The sequence below is a fragment of the Symsagittifera roscoffensis genome, chromosome 2 (assembly GCF_963678635.1).
Source record: "Symsagittifera roscoffensis chromosome 2, txSymRosc1.1, whole genome shotgun sequence".
Lineage (NCBI taxonomy): Eukaryota > Metazoa > Xenacoelomorpha > Acoela > Convolutidae > Symsagittifera > Symsagittifera roscoffensis.
The window spans coordinates 824,068-846,168 of record NC_087063.1 but is presented as its reverse complement, the minus strand read 5'-3'; the positions used below and the strand labels follow the sequence as shown (position 1 = coordinate 846,168).

Sequence of the window (22,101 nt, the reverse complement as noted above, 5' to 3'; positions counted from 1 at the left end):
TTCAAATTTTTCGTTGTGGTTTAGTTGCTATGGTTTGACACATAATGAAATTGGATCTTTAAATATTCGGACAAAAAAAATCGGGAAGATAAGGAAGGAATGTTAGTGCATGGGTGGTTTCTTTTTTGCAGAGAATTTTCAGTAAAATTTAGGACAAAGTTTTTGTTATCTGAAAGATATTGATGACCTGATATCAAACTTAGAAAAAAATTTCATTGTGATTTCAAATGCATTGAGATTTTAAAACTGTTAATGAGATGGAAAGTTTTCAATTTCCATTAATGTGTAGGCGTCAACATTATCCCAATCAGATTTAATTTAATATTAAATTGAGGCCAGCTAATTTATTTAAGTTTTGCGCATGCAGAGGCAATATTTATTGCTTTGGAAAGACATTTTGTGTAGAACAAATAGAAGAATTTTAAAAACAGTGGATTTTTTATTATTTTTCGTAAATTCATCCTCTTTTTACCAAAACTTAGTTTGATAACTCCAAGGTTCCCAGGGTAGTTTGAATGTTCATTGCCTCCAGCCGATACAATCCTTCTTGTTTTCCTTTCTTCCACAATTGAATTGGTTTGTTTGAAATTTGAAACAATTCGGGTAATAAGCTACTAATTTTATTGATTGTATTTATAAGCAATGATAACCAGTGCAAACATTTTAAGAGATAGGGATGGCGCTGTTTTTTAAAAAGTATAACAAGTTACAGTATGGTGTAATTAACTCTCAGTGATGGCCATTTATGGCTATGAGTATACTGAGGATAAAAGGGATACGTTAGTGTGGCACCTCCTTGTGTGGTGTAGTCTTTTGCGGTGGGTTCCGCAGTAATCGGATCTACCCCCGGTGTATCCTGGGGATTTGATCTGAGCTTTTGGGCTGTCGAGTGGGTATTTGGAAATTCTATTGCCTAAGCGACGTTTTGGACCACGTGCTTCCATTATTTTACCGACGGTTCAACGAACGGGGCCTTATATGCCAACGCCAAACGACGCATTGCCCAGTGCTTAAAGGCGTAAGTTGGAATCTTGGTGGTCACTCAACATTTTTGCATTGCGCTTGCCATGTTTGGATCCGGCCTAGAAAGCCACCAGACTAGTGACATTAGTAGTCTCACAAGTTTTCGGACAGAGACGACTATTGTCACAACTTGCTGTGTTAGTGGAGACCAGGAGGGGGGGGGACTGTAATCTACAGAATCCCCTGATGATTGTTAAAAATTTTTGGGAAAATTGGCTTCCCGAAGATGCCATGAATGGTAATCGCCAAAATGCTTTAGCACTGTGGCTCCTATGATGTAATCATAGGAAGGGTTTTTACCCGGTGATGTTTAGAAAGCTCGGATTCATAAAGTGGGTAGCTGGGCAACTCGCTACCCTTCAAGGATAGTGCTTCTTGGTGAAACTAACTCTCAGTGATGGCCATTTATGGCTGTGAGTATACTGAGGATAGCAAGGAACGGATGAATAGATGTCGTGAAAATAAATTTAAAACCAAAATTGAGGGTCGCCATTGTATCTTCCTTTCTCCCAATGCCACCCCTCCCTCTCCCAGCTCCCGGCACTCTTCAGATGATAACTGAGATACTCCGTGAAAAAAACTCACATAAAAATTTTTTGCAGCTAATGCTTCTGAAGAATTCTAGTTTTAGATATTAGCAATTTTAATTGACATTTATCCGGCCAAAACAACATTAAAACTCGTATTGAACATTTATACAAAATACAGATCGATTATGAACTAAGTCATGATGAAAAATGCATAATTAGTCATCAACGTGATCAAATTTTGATAAGACAGCATCGCGAGCTTCTTTTTGTCTCTCTGAAATAGCGATGGCGGATGTTGAAGGCCGAACGAACTTGACCATGAGAAAGGGATCTTTTTCTATTTGAGTGTCCGGTGACTCATCCGCGCATTTCGAAACATCAAACAGACTTCTAGCTTTTGGATCTGCATATGAACTCGACTGACAAAGGTTTAATTCGAGGTGTTTCATTTTGTCGTATTTGAAACCGAAGACACAGTTTTGAGTCGAGGAACTGCTAGACATACGGCTTCGGTTTTTGGGTAAGTTCTGAGATTTGGAGCTGCCTGCTAAGCTGACTTGATCGTCTTGAGTCACGAACAAATGCCGCGTTGAGTTCTGATTGGTCAATTGATCGTCGACGTTGTCGTCGTCGTTGTCGTCGTCTGAGCCGTGGTCTGCACTCATAGAACTGTTTGAGCGACTGTTCGCAGACTCACTGTCTTCTTGGTCGTCTAGTGGGGCGGGGGATGGGGAAGGGGACTTGTAATTGTTGCGATGTCTGTCAACTATTTCCGACCTCACGTTTCGTCTCAAACTGAAGCGTCGGCTCATGATTGGAGAGAAGCTTGGAGCTACCTAAGCAACAACTTCAATGTTTTTCATTGCTTCAAATCACTATATATAGATAAGGGAAAAACTCTGAAAAAAAAGAGCAATGTTAGCAGTTGGGTATCTAGTTTTTTTTCGCAAAAGGACCGGAATTACGAGGCCAAACTGTGCACAGGCGCACAATTTGGTGTCTCTATGTTCCTTGATTCCAGAGACAAGTCTTTAAACACGTTCCCAAATGTATGTGGATTCCACTTACAAAATTTCCGTGGATTCCTCGTACAAATACTTGTAACGTTAGTTTTGTTGCGGACTCCACAAATTTTGTTGTGGATTCTGCAAATTTGCTTATTTTTGGAGCGATTTTGAGCAAAACGGTGTTTTAGCTATTTTTTCAATGGAATCAAAAACAGCAAAGAAGATCAAAGAAAAAAAGCAATGTTACGGATTCCGCAACAATTCGAAAAATGCCCAGTTTGGCCTCCTTATTCGAATTTTTAAAGTGTTTTGTTTTTAAAAACGTCAGTTTTTTTTCTTTTTCTTAGGTCAACCAAACTGACTTCTTGATAAACTTGATTTTTTGGGTCAACCAAATTCAGTCCCTACTTTAACTTGAGTCACTTTTGGCACTTTTGATTTAAAATTTATGCCCAAATTTTTTTGGCGCATAACTCGCCTCAAAATTAGTTAATACTGGCGCCCAAGGAGTCTTTGTCTTTGTAGAACAAAAATGCCATGTTGTTTAATCTAAAATGCCAATCGGGCCAAACTCCTGATTTACAGGACACTCCCTTAAATCAGCTCCTAAATGTTAGCTTCTTGCGTGAAAATTCAAAACATGTCCGCAAACAGACAGTGAGTAGGAGCTTTGTAGTCGGGTGTGAGTTTTATTTTTGTTCCGATTATTTGAAAAATAGGACAAATTTTTTGATTTTTATGAGCGAGCAGGCTTAGTGAGCGAGCAGGCTTACAAAAGTTTATTTAAATAGTTTAGAAGCTTACAATTGCTAGATTTAGTTTTTCTTAAGTAAAGTTAGTTTTTTGAGTATTTCAGCGCCTTTTTGGAAACAAAAAACTCACCAAAATTTCAAAAAACCAAAAAAGAGAATTGTTATTTTTCTGGTCATTTTTCTACAGAAAAAATGTTTTACATTTTGCTTATTTTACTATGATTTTTGAATATTCCTAAGTTTTAGTTTTTCGTTCAGATCCTTTTATCACCACGCAGAAAAAACTATTATAACGACTGAAAAAAAAACTTTTTGTTGTATTTGTCAAGACTGTGGTCGGAACATTCTGTGCTACTTGCATTGTAATTGGCTCTCCTTGTTCGGTCGTTTGAGTTTAGCTTTATTGCACAAATTCAAATTATTGAATTTTTATGTAGCGCTCTGCATCCTTGTCTTTTAAAAACCGAAAAAAAAAATCTTTTTAATCAATTTTGTTTTGTTTTTCAATTCTCGAAAACAACTCTGGCCAGTTAAAAACATTACTAATGTTCTGAGCAGGGATGAATTTTGGGGGTGGTGGCGTTTGTCCCTTCTCCTCAGGGGTTTGACGCCCTTACCAATCAAAAGCCCCCCACCCCTTGAACTATATGATGTCATCCATTTTTGGCAACTAGCCCTAAAAGTTGTCCAAAGAAGCCTTCGGTGCCAATATGTATTAATTTTGAAGGGGAGCGCGCGCTGAAAAAACGAAATTTTTTGGTCAAAAAATTGAAAAAGGGCCTGAAAACGCCTTTTTGGCCGGTTTTGATTTAAAATTTGCCTGCAGCGCAAAAAATGGGTCAAACCGATTTTTAGGGTGTTCTAGGAGCACTCGGAAATTTAGTTATGATCGAACAAACAATATTTTTAATGTGAGATGAAGAAAACTTTGTATCGAAAACTATTCAATAATTGAAAAACAAGCTATTCAGGATCAATTGTTTTTTAGCAATTACTGAATACAACAGAAACAATTTGAATGTGTAGCGACAAATGCAAAACCTTCAATCCTCGACGTTTGTTTCGATTCAATTGGCGATTGGCATATGCGTTCCGCATTGTCTTCTGAAATTAAAAAATGACGACAAAAGCTTATTTCAAAAACTTATTGTTTGTCTCCTGGTGTTTTCATTAGAAAAGAGTTTGCTCCTAATGAATAGAATACGATGTTTGTCTTTTCCAAAGTATGTTAATTTTTGACAAATGAGCCGCACCAGTTTTCTACTGTGTGCATAAATGTGTAAAAACTGAGTTTGTGCATAATTGTGTAAAGTTTGAAGATGGGAAGAACGTCCTCTTCAGGTGTGTCCTATTTTTTTTGTTTTTTTTTAAAGAACGCAAATTAATGAGCTACAAATACTCATCCGAATGGGTCAAATGAAATATCATAAAAGAGCCCCTGCAGCCGTGATTCGAGCAAAATAATTAAAACAAATATTCTCTTTTCGCGAAAACTGGGTTAAAAAAATTAGCTTCTAGTACAATTCCGAGTAAGTAAAGCTAGCAAGTAGCGATTTTTATATGAAATCAATTATTTATATGTTTAACACTTTGGAAAAACTTAGTATAACTAAAGGAGAAGATGTTGTTTCTGAAGACTCATCTAGCAGTTCCCGGCACTTAAAAATTGATATATTCCCAAAGAAAGTTTAAGAAAACTTGAAAGTTTGTTTCATTTGTTTTGTTCTTAATTTCTGAAAAAGAAAGCATGGTCAAAAATACAATATTAGTAATATGATAGTTTATTATGTCTTTCAGTCTTTTAAACTTTTAGATATTTTTTCCAAATCAGAATTAGTTCTGAACATTCTGAGCTAAACTCACAGCAAACGCCTCATTTTGTTATAATTGACCTTTGTTTCACAGGTGAAACCCATTTGTACCAAGGTTCATTTGTACCAAAATGAAAACTCTGTCCCATTTGTACCAAAATTATTCAACTCGATTTCTGATTGGTCGAATAGTGAGCCAAAGAATTATTACATTAATTTTCTAATGTTCGAACAGAAGAAAACTAAACAGCAGAATAGTGACCGCCGCAGTCGCGCCAACGTGTTGTGAGCTTGCCAACTGAGGGTAGGAATCTATAAGAAAATTAGAGCCAGTTATCGCCCACCTGCAACCTTAAACCAAGAGCTTAAAATAGTCGGCTTAGTAGTCTTTGGCCTATTGATGATCTTTGGCACTTACGCGATTGATATTTTATTTTGGTACAAATGGAACTGATTTATCATTTTGGTACTTGTGAATACCCACCGTTTTACAAACAGCCCTAAACTCTGGGGAGGATTCTCATGCTTGAGGGACCGAATGCTTGAAAAACTTCAACCAATCAAAATCGCTTAGCGTTCATATTGGCTAAATGCCTTTCTCACAAAATCGAAGTCAATATTAACAGAAAATGTTTTAAATCAGTGGAAAAAATCAAAAATATTACAAATTGCGGGTTACAACCGCAATACTATTCAGATAAACATCAAGATTTATGAGTTCAAAATCATAAGAATTTTTACAATCTTGAAAACTCATCTGCTTATCATCTAATCGGTCAATATTAACACTAATGGCCTGGATTTATTTTCTTACTTTGAGATTTTCTCGATTTACTTTGAGATTTTGAATACTCAATTCTGATTGGCTGAAAAATAAGCTAAAAATAATTTCAAGCATTCGGTCCCTCAAGCATGAGGGACGCCACCCTAAACTTTGATAATAAAAACGAATTTTTATGAGAACTTTTAACATTGACCATCGATATTCAAGTGAGTGTGGGTTACGAAAACAATTATCTGAAACTAATTGTTTGCTTTCATTTTCTATCAATACAAAAGCTCGACGGAAATCCAGACATGGTTGGCCAGAACATGTATGGGCATAAGTTTGACACTCGCTAAAACACTTGATTTTTTATCAAAAGAACTGTAATGCTGACTATTGGAACCTGATCTAAACTACATTTTATGATTGGATAAATTAGATATTTTACCACTGTAAAGTATTTAATATTAACCAATCATGATCCATCTAACTAACAACCCACTTATTTGTAAGTGCTGAAATTACTTGTAATTTCAGCACCAGAGAGATTTGAATTTAACTTAGAATTTAGTTGCCTCTCCTAAGGAACTTCAGCAGCCGCAATAAACCAGTATACCCTAGATCTATTGAGCCTAGCAGAGACTAGTTAAACAAAAAATAAGATAGCGTGCCGAAAATAAGATAGCGTGACGAGCAGACGGTGTACCCTATCCGAAATTACTCTATGAGTTAACCACATCGGTCATAACTCACTATTTGTATCGCGGACCATAATACTCCAGTACAGAGTGAAGATTCAGTGTTTGATCAAAACCCATAGTCGAAATAGCATAAAGATAGTGTAGAGTTTCTAAAACCCAGAGTCAAGTTTCAGTCAAACAAAGTTGTAAATATGTGTTGCGCAGCATAACTCCAACACCTACGTCGAACAAATTCTGATATGTTTTGAACATTATGAAACCAAAATGTATAGTGGTAAACCATATTATATATTCTTCAAGAATATGTATGCTTATCCCAGATGAATTATCGATATTTTGATATTGATTCTAAGAATACACATCGGCTTAAAAAAAGTTACTTGAATTTTAGTGCATCAAAAATAATTAAATTATTTTTTATTATATAACTTCACTTCTACGAAAACGCGAAAGCAAAAAAGTTATGTGATTAACTTATTGTTGTCATTAACTTTTTGAACAATTTCAGAGAAAAACGATGAAAACCGAACTGAAAGATTGCTCAACCGCAGAGATGCCACTGCTGAAGTATCATGATCAAACACCTGCCTGCTTCAATCCTTCAACCAAAAGATCGTTTATCGAATAGATACCTTGTGGGCAAAAACGGAAACAACAAAAAAAATGTAGATTTTGCTGATGCACTAGAGGCACAAACTGTTGAAAACGACATATCCAATGCTTTGAAACTGCCATCAAAAGCAACCAGAGATAAACCGCTGGTAGTTCGATTTGCCAAGTGTATAAAAATATTCATCAGCTGCAAAAGAAAAAAAAACAAAAAAAAACACCAAAAAGTTCAAGGAGGTTGAAGTTTTCAAAAACTTGAGTACTACTAGGGTCCGTTTCATGAAGATGATGAAAGGAGTTGAAACAGTTCAAGCTAGTGGAAGAGAGAAAGAGCAATATTTTTTGTATGAAAATGATCAAGAAATACTTAAAACTACTAGGCTGTACAAAGGTGGATATTTTCTAAATTTCTAAGGTGATAAATTTCGATGGTCCTTTTCGGAACTCCAATGAACGGTAAGAAACAAGAATCAAATGAATTCCCTATTATTTTGACCTGTGCTAAATTGTTATGTAAATTACTATCATAGGAAGCATCACATAGAATTAGAAGTACTTCTAAGAAATCTAGAGTCTCTACTCTATATATTTTGCCTAATTGAAACCTGGTTGAATGAAATAGACGATATAAACCGATTTCGGTTGAAAGGATTTTAGATAGTGATATCATCTAATTGACAACGTGGCGACGGAACCATGATACAACTAGGCAATAACACTAATCTAATTGATCACCTGGATTCGGAATAACCTGAATCTGTTTCATTTCTTGTGAAAATACCGTCAAGAAACCTAAAACAATGGCAGCACGTGTACCACCTATATATGACAAAAAATGGATTCTCAAAACAATGGATGAAGAACGTGACCATCTTGCTCAACGCAAAATATCGATCACTGGTGGTTTCAATATCAATTCATTCAAAATTGATGATCAGAAGCACGATAACCTGGATATAATAAAAACCAATGGTTTCGATTTTTAAGTGATTCTGAAATATGTATGGACAAATTTCTGACAAGCAATTTAGAAAATCCACACCTAACAGTTCTCAAAAATGAATGATTTTCCAACATATATCGATTATTGAATTCAACTTTCATATCAAACGCTGAAGAACCATAAAAATTATATCAAGATATGTCGTTTATTAATTACAAAATATGAACGAATTCCTAAAAATTTTCGAAAAAAATTTAGAGTTGTTGAATCTGGCCATCGATGAGAATGCTAGTGACGCGTATAGTTAATTTGTAGTCTTCTTGAGAAGTTAAACTTGTTTGCTCCAGGAAAAAAAATTATCCCAAAATTCAGTGCGCTTTGGTTTCATATAAATTAAAAATTTCCTTAAGAAAAAAAAACATTTTATAGATATCATGAAAATTTGATAATTTTTATGCCAATCAGACAATAAAAGTTATAGAAACAGCGTCGAAAGGTCGACAATTTTACAAATGTTCATGAACAAGACTATTTCTATCACAAACTCAAAAAATGAAAAGTCAATTCAAGACAAGTATTTAAAACTCTAAATGAAATTGCTGGGAAAAACTCAAAAGCGGAGAATTTGATTTCGCTGACTGTCAATGGCGACAGTTTATTGGATTTTTGTTTAGTATCTAATGTTTTTAAGTATTGTTTTTTGTCTATAGGATATAAATTAGCTCTAACTATGGAGCCGGCCGAGCCGGTTTTTGAAAATGACAAAATTTGCCAATCAAGGTACCTTTTAATTGCACGTTCAGTGAGGTCAAAAAATTTTTTAAAGATTTTAAAATCAAAACCAACTTGTGGAAATGATGAAACAAGTAGTTTACTGCTGGAAAATAAGACTTCTTTGCAGCTCCTCTAATTTATTTTCTTTTAGTTTCCTCAAAAGCAAAAACATGCAAAACTGTTACCATTGCAGAAAAGTGGTATCAAATTAGAAATTAATAATTACTGCCCTATTTCCTTGTTTAATAGCTGTAGTAGGATAATTGAAAAAGTTATGCTTTCTCGCTTAAACATTTATCTAGAAAAAATGAATTTACTTTAAGACAAACAATTTTTCCATAATCGACGTTTCAGCAGAAAAAACTGAACTCAGTCTGCTGGGACTTAGAAAAAACATTTAATTATGTTTTTTTTGTCGGTTTAAAAAAAGTTTTTTTTTGTACACTTGATCACCAAATTCTTTTCAAATAACTAGAACAGTGATCTTTCCTTAAACCTCTTCTTTTTTTCTCATTTACATGAATGACTCGCATCAAGCAGTGTCGAATTTCTGGAGTTCCCGTTTTGCAGATGATTCAAATAAATGTTGTGAAACTGCCATTTTGAAGGAAGTCAATTAAAAGTTACAAATTTTTCTTAATGGCTTTGTTGCACCAAACTAACTAAAAAAGACAAAACTAAGCTAATAAGTTCTATTAAAATTGCTTAAACTCTGATAGGGCGTTTCTTGAAATTACACTCGAATATAAAGCATTCTGTAAATAAGTTTTCGTATTTGTCGTTTAACCAGAACAGTCGACAAACTGAAATTAAATTAGGACGTTTTTGTGGCGTATTTTCAAAAATGCCTTGTTTCGTTCCTAAAATGATGTTTTTTTGGATATTTTTAGACAAATGAGAAACCAATGATACAATATAGATTAGTTGCTTATGAAGCAGCAACACTAAGTTTGTTAAATAAATTTATGTTTTCACGTCAGAAAACCATAAGATTGATGAACTTCAAAAAAAAGTATGATAGCTTAATGCAATGTTTCTCAGATAACAAAGTTTCAAAGATACCTAAGTTGTAGGTTTACGAGTTATTAAGTTTCTGTTTTCGATCGAGTATATAGCGCCATTCAACAGTTTTTCTGATTTCGTTTCTTTCGCTGAAACGTTTTGCATATAATACACGAAAATCCAATCAGTCCATATATGTTTCTATCCTCTGTAAAAAAACTGATCGAATTATCTTCGCTAACAAGCAGAGGTACAAAAAGGCTAAAAATGATGAGTAAAAATAATTGGTTGCCCCCAAATATTTAAAGAAGCCTGAAATTGAACAATCTTGTTTCGTTCACAAAAATAATTTATATGTGGAAACATCAATTCGGTAAAATGCAAAAACATTTTTTTATTTTTCGATTGCAAATAAATTTCAAACTAATTGATTAGTTTTTATTAGATAATTGCCTTAAGATTGTGATGAGGCGACATTTAGTACCTCATTCATTTTGCTGTCTTTTGCAGCCACGCTGCATAGTTATTTACCAGTCTGCTCAAGGTCACCGGATTGGCCTTACCGAGCGACACACTGTGTGTGATCACTCTTATGTTTTGTATACATCGCTGTTAGAGGTAAAGTTTATTCAATCTCTATTTGTTCTATTTCATTTAGTCAAAGTCTGACTAACTAAATCTCAAGTAACTAAGAATCAAAGCAACTAATCAATCAATTCACTATTACGAACAATCTAGTTTTGTCCTTTAAATCTCGGCAAATCTCATGGCGCAGCCAGCAGTTCCTGTGAACGAAGACAGGACTGAACTGTTGGGTATTCCCCCTTTTTGGGCGAAACCTTCGATTAACCCCCCATTCCTTTGGGAATCTTGGATTGGACAGTTCTTCCTGGCGGTGGGGTTAAAAGATAACCTGAACCCTCAGGAGTTATTAGCAGAACCCACGGAGGTCATCGATGAACCACCTCCAAAAGCTGAGATCACAGGAGCGACGGAAACAGCTGCGAAGGCCGATGCACGCCTCCTCAGAGATCAGGCAGCAGTTCGCCGCATGGCCGAAAACAATGCCGAGCGCAGAAGGAAAGGCCCCAGAATAGGCCTCAACTGGTTCTATCACGAAGCAGAAGCCCGACTGAAGTCACGGTTGTTTTTCGCTCTAGGAAACGAAGGGAAACGACGCTTCGCGGATTCCTACCCGCATACGGACATCAGTGTCACTCCTTTCCGTGATTTCCACAAAGCCTGCGAAACACTATTCAAGATAGAACGCGATTATACTGTCGAGCGCATTAAACTGTACAACAATATCTTTATGTTGGAAAATGACACCTTTTCTTCATTCTACGCTCGCCTCAGTGCTCAAATTGCCTTGTGTAATTGCTCACGTGCTCAAGAGAGGGATACCCTGAAAGATCTTTTCATAGGACGAATTCGTGATGTGGATGTGCAACAGCAGCTGATTAAGGCAAAAGCAGATTTAGACGATACATTCCAACTCGCTCTCGAATGCGAAAAAGGGGCTAGTACATCGGCCCAGTTCCAAAAACTACTCCCACATAACCAAGTCACTGGAAATGTCAAGATAAAACAAGAACCCACTTTCTCAATACAGTCATCTAGAGGAAAGCGGAATACTCCTCAGAACAACTCTAATCGACCAAATATACATAGTAACAAAGGCAACAAAGCATGTTATTTCTGTGGCAACCCTTTTAGCCCGGAACACAGAAAGTCGTGTCCCGCTCGAGAGGTTACCTGCAATCTTTGCAGAAAACGAGGTCATTTTGCTAAATGCTGTAACTCGTCAAGACGTCGCGTCAATTTGGTCGATGATAGTGAGGAAGTGACTGACCCCTCAACTGACTGTAACTTCATTGATGCAGACTATGATAGCGAACCCGAGTACAGTGTGCTACAACTTGAAAGAGCTGTTAGGATTGATAGCGTTGAGCTTCTCAAATCAAACAAAGGGAAACCGAGAAGCCTCAGTATCCAGCTGCGTACGGGTTCGAGCTTCTTCTACTCAACCATCGACACTGGAAGTCCTGTCTCATTCATTAATAAACGGACGTGCGATTTGATATTACAGCGCAACCCATCGTTCAAATTTCGAGACGTAGCACGGAATCCTATAGACACTCTATATGTTGATTACAATAAAAAACCAATCCGCCTTCTCGGCTCAGTTTGTCTACCGATCTCGTCTAGTGGTTGGAGAGTGGAAGAGGCTTGCTTCCTTGTCTCGGAGAACAGAACAAGAAACCTGTTGGGTTTGGACTTACAAGACCAATTGGGAATAGTGACCACCCAACTGAAGGCAAAACACGTTCAGCAACTTGAGGTTCTGAGCCAGGATCCTGTCTCCGATTATTGGAGTTCTTTCTTCGCTAAAAAATACGCGCACGTATTTAATCGATTAGGAAGATCAAAGAACCACAAAGTGTTTACAAACTTCAAGTATCCACTGGTACCACGTCAGGTTAAGGGACGTAAAGTCCCAATTCACATCCAGGACAGAGTCGCTAACGAAATCAAACAGTTGGTAAAACAAGGTCACATTGAGAAACTGGACAAATGCACAACTGACTATTTCATAGCACCCATTGTACTGACTGCCAAGAAGGACGGCTCGATAAAACTTGCTTTAAATGCTAAACCGATGAATGCGCAAATCTGGAAATACAAGTACCAGATGCCAAATATTCACGAGCTTGTTGATTCTGTGGCTCAAATAATCACTAAAGATGTACCAGGCACCGTTTGGTTCACCTCGTTAGACTTGAAATATGCTTTCAGCCAGCTGCCCTTGTCTTCAGCCACCAGCAATCAGTGTAATTTCAATATTTTATGCGGAGATGCTACGGGAACCTATCGGTTTAAGACAGGGTTCTATGGGTTGACCGACATGCCAACCGAGTTTCAGAAGGCGATGGATTGTACCTTGCAAGGATTAGAAGGTGTGGTTTGCTACCTCGACGACATTCTAGTAGTCACGAAAGGAGACGTTCAAGCACATAATGACTTGGTTGAAAGAGTGATGCACCGACTCGACGCAGAAGGCTGGGCATTGAAACTCAGTAAGTGCGAGTTCTCAGTAAACCAATTAACATGGCTAGGTTATGTCATAAATGAGCACGGGTACTGCCCGAAATTTTCAAAGATTGATGCGATTCGATCACTTAAACCTCCCAAAATCTTAAGGCAGCTCCGCTCGTTTATGGGGACGTTAAATCACTTACAACGATTCATACCTGATCTACACACATATACCGTTCATTTCCGAGAATCTCTAAAGGCATGTAACAAACAGTCTTTTCGGTGGGGGGAGGAACAAGATAGCGCCTTCAAGATTATCATAAATATGTTGGCTAATATTCCCAATTTATTCCATTATGACTCTTCAAAAAGTTCTCGGGTGAAATGTGACGCTAGTCATAACGGGTTAGGGGCATGTTTGGAACAGGAGATCGAACCAGGAGTTTGGGCCCCAACCGCGTTTGCCTCACGCTTTCTCAATAATGCTGAGACAAAATATAGTACGAATGAACTTGAGTTGTTGGCAATCGATTGGGCGTGCGAACATTTTCGTACTTATTTATTGGGCAACCGTTTTCAAGTATTAACCGACCACAAAGCCATTATTTCGGCATTGAGTGAAAATTATAATAACAAATCCTATCAGTCGCGTCTTTCACGTTGGGCGGACGGGTTATTACCATTCGATTTCGAAGTTATTCACGTGCCTGGGGTTACTTTAGGCATTGTGGATTATCTGTCTCGACATCCAACGTTCCCAGCTCCAGCGCCATCAATCTACGATGAACTTTTTGTTGTAAAGTCTATTGAGGCATTCAATTCGGCCTTATCATTTATAAATACATTTAATATACTTGACTCGTCTATTAAGTTATGTTCTTCGTCGCAAGAGGTCGATGTGCCTCAAATTCATAAATCAAAGTGTTTTCTCGACCAATCAAATCACGTTATGCAAATTCGCGCGTTCGGTCTCTCACCGCGTGAGGGCGTCGAGTCATGTTGTTGCAGAATTGACCAATCAGAAACCGGTATGCTAATTAATAATCTCAAACCAAATTCGCTTGCTTCAATTCATTGTCTCCGACCTGAATTGTTAAAAGATAGTCGCAACTCTTTCTTCTCATCTTTAACTCATTCTACTAATTCTCTTTTATCTCACTTCTCTATCTACAACAACATGAATCCCTCAAAACCTACTTCACTACCACATTCCGCTCTTGAACATACTAACGACAAACCAACTACTCAACCAGCTCACAATCCGATACAACACTCATCACATAGCACAATGGAGGAACAAGCAGAACTCCTCTCTTTTGGTCGAAAACTTCACATTGAGTTCACCTAATTTTCGACGGCCGATCCCGCGCCCTTCAGTAAGATCTCGTCAAGTAGGACGAATCTCACGACTGGACCAGGTACGTCAACGCAATCGGACCAGAGAGCGTGCGGCGAAAACCCGATTTGTTGCTGCCAGGACTGTCTCCAGAAGGGAGGGACACAACCAGCTTTTGGAGGCTATGCGGAAGTGCCGATTGTCAAGACCGGGCAGAGCTCATTCTGCTGATAAAGTTGGCGTGTATGCAATCAATGGTGGAAAACCTATCATCTCCAAGTCCAAGAAAGAAATTGTGGGACTACCGGGATTATTCGACGCTGACTTGCTAGCCGAGCTCACAGAAGAAGATAGATTTCTGGGTCCGATGAAACGGGCCATCAATAACAAAGACGTTTCCAGTTTTAACAAACTCGGAACCTACATGGCCCAATTCTGGTCGAAAGCAGCGGTTGTCAACAACTGTGTGATAATTGACAACAAACTGGCCATCCCAGAAGTCCTGAGACCAGCTGTTCTTGCCCGCCTTCATCGGTCGCACCCGGGTCAAGAGGTCATGATGTCAGCCTCTGAATACATTTGGTGGCCATTTATGAATCGGCAGATAGTCGACACCTGCGAAAGATGCCGCGAATGCACGTTGTATGGTAAGAACTTAAAGCCCGTCAAGACTTTTCATACCGCTCAATCTTTGCCCTTGTTAACGGGGCCTAATCAGGAGTTACAGTTAGATTTTGCCGGTCCTATTGTAGATGATAGAGGCGTAAAAAAATTCCTCTTGGTAGCTATCGATCGTTTCTCGAAATTTCCTTCTGTACTTATTACAAAAACTACTGGGGCTAAAAAGGTTACGAAATTTCTTGAATCTTATATCCGAATTCATGGCTTATCTCATTATATCAGGACTGATCATGGCTCCGGTTTTAAAAACGAAAAATTACAACAATTCTGTTCTAGTAAAAGTATCAAACACATCTTTTCCCCAGTCGGAGACCATCGGGGCTCTGGCCTCGTCGAACGTACGATACAAACAATAAAACGCAAGTTAGGCACTGAACAACTGGATCCTACTTTCGGTAACTTGAAAGAAGTACTCTATCGAATTATAGAAGATATCCGTAAAAGCAATCATTCTACACTTAAGAAGTCACCTTTTGAAATGCACTTCGGACGTAAACCCAATACTGAATGGTCACAAGCTTTTCATAATATAGTTAATTCTGATACTTCAGCACAAAGACTTGAACGCAACCTCTTGACGCCGGATCAAATTGCCAGTCAGGACTATAGTCGAGATCGTGCCAAAGTGGTGCCAAGAGGCAGTCTCAGTCCTCAGATTTCCCCACGGTTCAACCCAATGTTCTCTCTGGAGGGAAACATTGCCGACAGTGCGCCGTACAAGGCGCTGGCCGATCTTGCCCGGGCGGCTAATAACTGGTCTCAACAGAAACGAAATCTTCCACCAGATGGGGGAAAACGGGTGCTACAGGAGCTGTCGAGTCGCCATTCGGATCTGGCTCAGTCACTAAAAACAGGCCTCTCTCGCAAAACACTATACTTTGCGGAAGACCGGTCATTCAATACGCCTCCAGAGGCCCAAGATACTGTTCGCCGTCTACCGACACTTCAACCCCGTCGACCGTCTAAGACAAGTAAACTAGAAACTCTCCTTTTATCCGATCCTACACGTGTGAGAGTGTTTAGAAAAATTATAGATCGTCAGTCTGGCAAACCTCTTTTTAAACTCGCAAAATTCAAAATTACTCGTGTCACCGATCATACATATGTTACCGACAAGGGAAAGGTGTATCGGAAAAATCATGTCTGTCTTAAGCCTAATTATAATAACATTTCAGCAACATACAACACACTAGGTGATCGGCTCCAAACTTCATCTTCAAAAAGTGGGGGGAAGAAACCATTTACTCGCGCATCTAACCCAAAATTGCTCAAAAAACGGCCAGCTAACACGAGCGCGTCATACCCGGCGGTGGTGGACCTTACTGCGGTTTCATCTAGTGAGAGCCCTCCCGTTCAGCACGCTTTGCATGAAACTCGGACATCTACTCCGATGGAAAAGCGATTACGGCTACACGACGAATCACAACCGGTTACGTTTGGCAGCTCGTCCCTCACACCGGGCCCATCTTCTATGGATACTAGTGTCGACCCCCCGCTCACCATTCAGCCTGCTGAGTCCACAACTTGGGTTGCTGGTTCGCATCAAGTACCACTGGACGTGGTTGATTCCGAGAGTCCTATTGTCCAAGGAAAAGGCGCCCAGGCAGACCAATATTCGTCGCTCCTTTCTCTTTCTCTCCCAGCTCAACCGACTACGGATGATCTGGAAGGCACTCGGGCCTCATCTCGAAACAAAAAGGCCACAAGATTTTTCGGCGACCCGTTACGGCACTCGGTCAAATCGGTGGAAGAAGCCAAATCATTAGGAAAAGAAGCCGACTTGTCATTCTCTACAAGTATTATACCATCTTCCAAGACATACGCAAAAGACACTTCAGTGCCATCATCCTCCACGTCACCTAAACGTAAACCTCTTGTTCGGGACCGTTTACACTTAACTTCTCCGGAGGCGTCATTTTCATCCTCGCCAGTTAAAGCTCAGGACGAAATCTGAAGATCGAAAAAAAAAAAACACTCACTCTCAAACTTTTAACAAAACTTCGTATTTAAACATTATTCTTTTCACCATGAATTTTACGGGATAGGGGTGCTATCTAAAATAATGCTTAGGGGTGCTGTCTATTTATTTATGTATTAAACAATTTTTGGGTTCACCAAAAATTTTCCCTTCCGCGGGGAATGTGATGAGGCGACATTTAGTACCTCATTTATTTTGCTGTCTTTTGCAGCCACGCTGCATAGTTATTTACCAGTCTGCTCAAGGTCACCGGATTGGCCTTACCGAGCGACACACTGTGTGTGATCACTCTTATGTTTTGTATACATCGTTGTTAGATGTAAAGTTTATTCAATCTCTATTTGTTCTATTTCATTTAGTCAAAGTCTGACTAACTAAATCTCAAGTAACTAAGAATCAAAGCAACTAATCAATCAATTCACTATTACGAACAATCTAGTTTTGTCCTTTAAATCTCGGCAAATCTCAAAGATTAATAAAACCTCGGCTGAAAATTTGACACCTCAATTATTTGTTAGGTCAGGTATTTTACTTTAAAACAACTTCTAAAATTTGTGACGCTTTTACCCATAGAGTTAAATGATGCAAGAAAGTTGCACTATATTTGCAAAATTTGTCTGGACGAATGACATCTCAATTTTTTGTAATTTTCTGGGTATTGCGTTTTTTACAATTTCTTGAAAATTCTTGAAAACTCATGGATACACATTTTTTTTTCATTTGGTAAAAATTTTACTAATTTGGCTTAATGATGTAAGACAATTGCATTATGCCTGCTAATGATGGCGGAAAAAAGTTGGAGGTCGTTTTGTTTCCTTATAGTTTTCGAAATATCTTGTTTTTTCATAATTTTCTGGAAAGTTTCATTAAATTTTGAATTTTACTTAAAAACTTTTTTCTAAAAAACTATTTCAATTTTATACCTCTTGCTGTCCAACTACTACACCAACATTTCTAATCTTTCAATGATTTCTTTTTTGATTTAGTTTTGCTTAAATAATAACAAAAATCATAACAATAACTAAATAAACCATAAGAAAAAGATTATCAAGTTTACTTAATGGGTAGACTTCTAGTGGGCAACTCGGCGCCCTTTGACTATCCACTCCGAAGTCTGGTGCTGGTAATGTTGGCATGGGGAGATAAAATTTTATTCTTCTTCTTCTTCTTCTTCTTCTTCTTCTTTTTCAAAATCGAAAATATGTACAAAATTTAGATATGGTTTTGACCAACGCGGGTGGGAGAAAGACTTTGCATGAGAAAATGTTAACCCCCACACAAATCTCGTATTAAAATGAACAGAAACTCAGTCGAGTGATATTTAATTTTGAAACAGTTTAAAAGCAGTGATTCGCTGAAACTTCAGAAATTTCAGCTGAGTTTATCAATTTTTGGTGAGCTAAAATTTGCGCATTCCTCTTGAAAAACGAGCAAAATTTTTTTACCAATGAGAAAACTAAACATTTTGAATTTTAAAAAAATAATCATAACAGAGGAGAAATAAAATAGAATAAGTTCTAGTTTTCTTCTAAGTGTTTGGCAAAGACTGTCATAAATGGAACTTTCTGCGCTATTGGTATGCTGGCGCAGCAACCAGCCATTTTGGTTTAATCTGCGAGACTTGAAAGTAAGGATAATGTAAGGGACTTACCTCTCCCTGTTCCTTTGTAGCGTCCATTTCAAGCGCCCACGTGTCCCAACAAGCACTTGCTTCTCTCTCTTTCTCTCTTTCTTTTTTCAATAAACGGTGTGACGGAAAGCAGTTTAAGCAAACGGTGAAGTTTTTACAAGGGGCAGTTTCAAATGCAGACGCAAAACAAAGATGAAAACACCAGGCAAAATTAATCCAAAATGGTACGTATCTGCGTTTATATTAAAGGCAGCTTAACACAGTTAAGTGGAAATATAGAATTTCAACATTTGTTCCGTGGAAGAAGAATTGGACTGGGAAAAGGAAAATGACAAAAAGAGAGGAAAGCTAATTCGTAAATATATATATTTTTTCAAACTAAATTGTGGTGAAAATAAAAGTATACTGAATTATGAAGATAAAGATTCCAAACAACGGTAGTAATCTGTTTGCAAATAAATAAAGATAGCTTGAAAATTACTCCATAGCTCTGATTTATCGCTTGAATTATCTCTATCGAAAACTCATTTGAAATGCTGAAAACATTAAAGCACTCTAAGCCATCATATTAGCGATGGAAGAAAGGGAGGGGGTCAATTTAGCTGATGGTTAGTTGCTATGAAAAGTATGCTGTGGTGAGTCCAATATGCTTATCAGGTTTTAAATATACTCCTGCTGCGATGTGTTGTTTTTAATGTTTCTCTTCTGATTTGTTATTGTCTCTGTTTTACTTTTTTTGGTAACAAACAGGAAGTAGAAATTATTTTGCTCCCTACGTTCTTTTTTCCTTTTAATCCACGAGGCCTGCTAAAAAGTCCTCTCAAGTTCTGAAGATGTTTTTTTTCTGATCTGTTTATCGTAATTCAGTGCAAATGGTTAACATGAGGAAACACGCGGTATGTTTGCTGCCTAACCAACCCATTGTAAAAAGGATTCCTTGTGAAAACCAATCTCGCCTACTTGAAACCCCGAAGCTATCATTTCACTGACCAAGTTAAATCTAAAGCCCTTTTACCCACTAAGCAATTAGCATACTGATCCATTTACCAGACTTAGCTATAGTAATCCTCCATTCAGCTTGGTAAAAATATCCTTTTACTAAGTGAAATTTTTCGATTAGAAACCATGCTCGTTTTTCCCAAAGCAAAATAGATTTTCAATGCATTTTATTATGATTTTGTGAAATTTCTGTATGTATAATGAATGATGCAAGTGTTGGTGATTTCTAACCTGTTTTTTGCATGAAGATTCCTAGGAAAACCGTCAGCTTCCCTTTAAAAGCAAAAACACACCATCATAAATACTTGCGGGCCATTAAATGTATTCCGTCAAATATCTTCGTCGCCTCATCGATTACTTTCTGACGCTCGCAGCCGATGTGATCAAATTGACAAAAACATTTTAGCAAAAAAAGATCAATCGTAAATGCTTTCATCTCATTTCAAACCCGAACTTGTTCTAAAATGGTTGCTAATTTTACTCCCTGGCCATAAAACAAATCTGTGACGACATGAAATCCCACAACTGTTGATATTTCCTCACAAATAGATACGTGAACTTTAAAAATAAAAAAAATCAATTATTTAAATTGTCGGGTCGATTTTCGGAACGTAAAGTTATGTGCGAACGGAGATAGATAATTTTGTAGTATTAAAAGAAATGTTCGCAGCCACTCAAATAAAAACGGGAAAAGGTTGACTACTGAATTAGTTTCCCATAAGCACGGAGATTTTTAACTTGGTACCAAAGGAGGGGTTGGTTACAAAATACAAAAAGTGCAATTTTTTCTCACTTTTTCAATTGTTTTTGAAAGAGGCAAAAATGATATAGTTAGACGATAGTGATTAGAATATTTCACAGCATTGTATTATTGAACAAGTAATTATTATAACAAGAAATCGCATATCAATATGCAAATAAATTTGAGAAATTGGACCGTTGGGGATGGATGGGTGCAAAAAGGGCCATAGCACTAACTTTTCTATGGTAGACAGCAGACGTGAGCACGGGACACAAAATAGATTGATCGCTTGTAGGGTAGTCAAAAATTAGGAACGGGAAATTGGAAACAAAGGTAAGCAGCGAAGAGACTATGCAAATGCGTGCAGGCCAGCCGCCACAAGTGATCCGCGGGGAAGCAGATTGCCGCGTTGCCGGCGTGGCAAAAGGGGCCGCTTCAGTTGTTACTTCACAATGTATGCCAAATGCGTCATGATTGAGATTATCCATCTTGGATACAATTTAGTCCAGTTTCAAAACTGGCTCAACTATCATACCTTGCCAAAGTTACAAGAACATTTCCATTATGCCCTTTCCCTCCCCTAATCTCTCCCTGTGCAGTTCAATCCAAAATCTAATTGGTGAAACATTACTTTCGCCGAAGAGTTTCTTACATGTATATGCATAATCCTTCGGAAGTTTATTTTTTTTATACTACAATGAAAACTTTGATGGAAAACTTTGGTCATAGTTTTGTTCTCTTTATGTTTATGATGCTTCAGTTCTAAGTCCTGATACTCTGCTTGTAGCCCATTCGGCTAAATGGAGTAGCTGCTAGTTGCACACTGAATGGATTCTTTTTGGCAGCTCAATTACTGCATTTGACACTGAAGGTACAGACACAATGGTAGATCAGGGAGCTCACCAGAAGAGACTGGGCTGAATTGGTACGGCCGCGGGGCAATTAGTGTTGCTAAGCGGCAACCAAACCAGGCTAGCACGCTCAGGTTAAATGATATATTGATATTTACAAAACAGCACAATGCTGAAAAAATAACTATCATGTGAGGCAAAGAATATTTGCTTTTTTTGTGGTTTGGAAAAAGTATCAAAAAAAGATTAATTTGGTGTCGCTTCACTTTTAATGCTTCAATTGCTGCTGCAGAACCTGTTCATTCAGTGTCCTCGAAGGATTTTAAAGTTCTGATTTAGGATTACTATTCGGGTATTTCCCATTACACCCTAAGCTTCAAACGAAACATTACAGCCCTGAGCAATTCATATTTTCCAATTTGGTGCCTATAAACTGAGGATGGGGTGCTATAATGGCGAAGAAGAAGAAGAAAAAAAGCTGATGTTGCTACGCTCTATGCGCAAAATAAAGTTTTGCTGCTATGCAAAAAGTGTTTAACACAATTTCATACAAAATGGTGTCAGCCTTTTTCCTCGGCAAACAATGCTCCGATAAAAAAAAGGACTTTTAGTCAAATACATGATGATAGTCCAGCAAGACTGCTCTTATCAAAACGAAGCCCTTGAACACTTTATCCTGCAAATCTAAAATAATTGTGGTTTTTTAAGAAAAAAATACACCTAGAACAGCTTTCATGTTTCTAAATCAGCTCTCAGGCAATGTCAGCTGCATGCTGATTTTAACAAAACGAACAATTTTTTTTAAAAAAAACTTGAGATTTCAAGCATTTTTGCGCAAAATGAGCTACTCTTAGACAAAAAATGACAAAGAAAAATTTGCTCAGAATTTACTCTGAAACAATATTGTGTAATATTTTGCAAATATCGAAA

General features: G+C 37.7%; 1 protein-coding gene across 4 annotated transcripts; it reads right to left on the bottom strand.

Annotated features, from left to right (window-relative positions):
- Positions 1 to 1,655: 1,655 nt before the first annotated feature.
- On the bottom strand, positions 1,656 to 20,753 carry LOC134839498 (uncharacterized). Of its 4 annotated transcripts, none has more exons than XM_063855073.1 (3): positions 20,438 to 20,753; positions 18,601 to 19,386; positions 1,656 to 2,389 (listed from the first exon to the last, which is right to left on the bottom strand). In XM_063855073.1, exons 2-3 carry the CDS (start codon positions 18,625 to 18,627, stop codon positions 1,769 to 1,771), a joined length of 648 nt encoding a protein of 215 aa, XP_063711143.1. In that variant the 5' UTR covers positions 18,628 to 19,386; positions 20,438 to 20,753; the 3' UTR covers positions 1,656 to 1,768. The 4 variants fall into 4 exon arrangements, with proteins under 4 accessions (XP_063711143.1, XP_063711145.1, XP_063711144.1 ...); XM_063855075.1 differs by having other exon boundaries at positions 18,601 to 19,092; XM_063855074.1 differs by having other exon boundaries at positions 18,601 to 19,115; positions 20,557 to 20,753.
- Between the last annotated feature and the right edge of the window lie 1,348 nt (positions 20,754 to 22,101).

Coding starts and splice junctions, on each gene's coding strand:
- LOC134839498 (XM_063855073.1), bottom strand. CDS start 18,627: ATGGACGCTACAAAGGAACAGGGAGAG. Junction 2,390..18,600: donor CTACAAAGGAACAGGGAGAG/GTAAGTCCCTTA, acceptor GTTGTTGCTTAG/GTAGCTCCAAGCTTCTCTCC.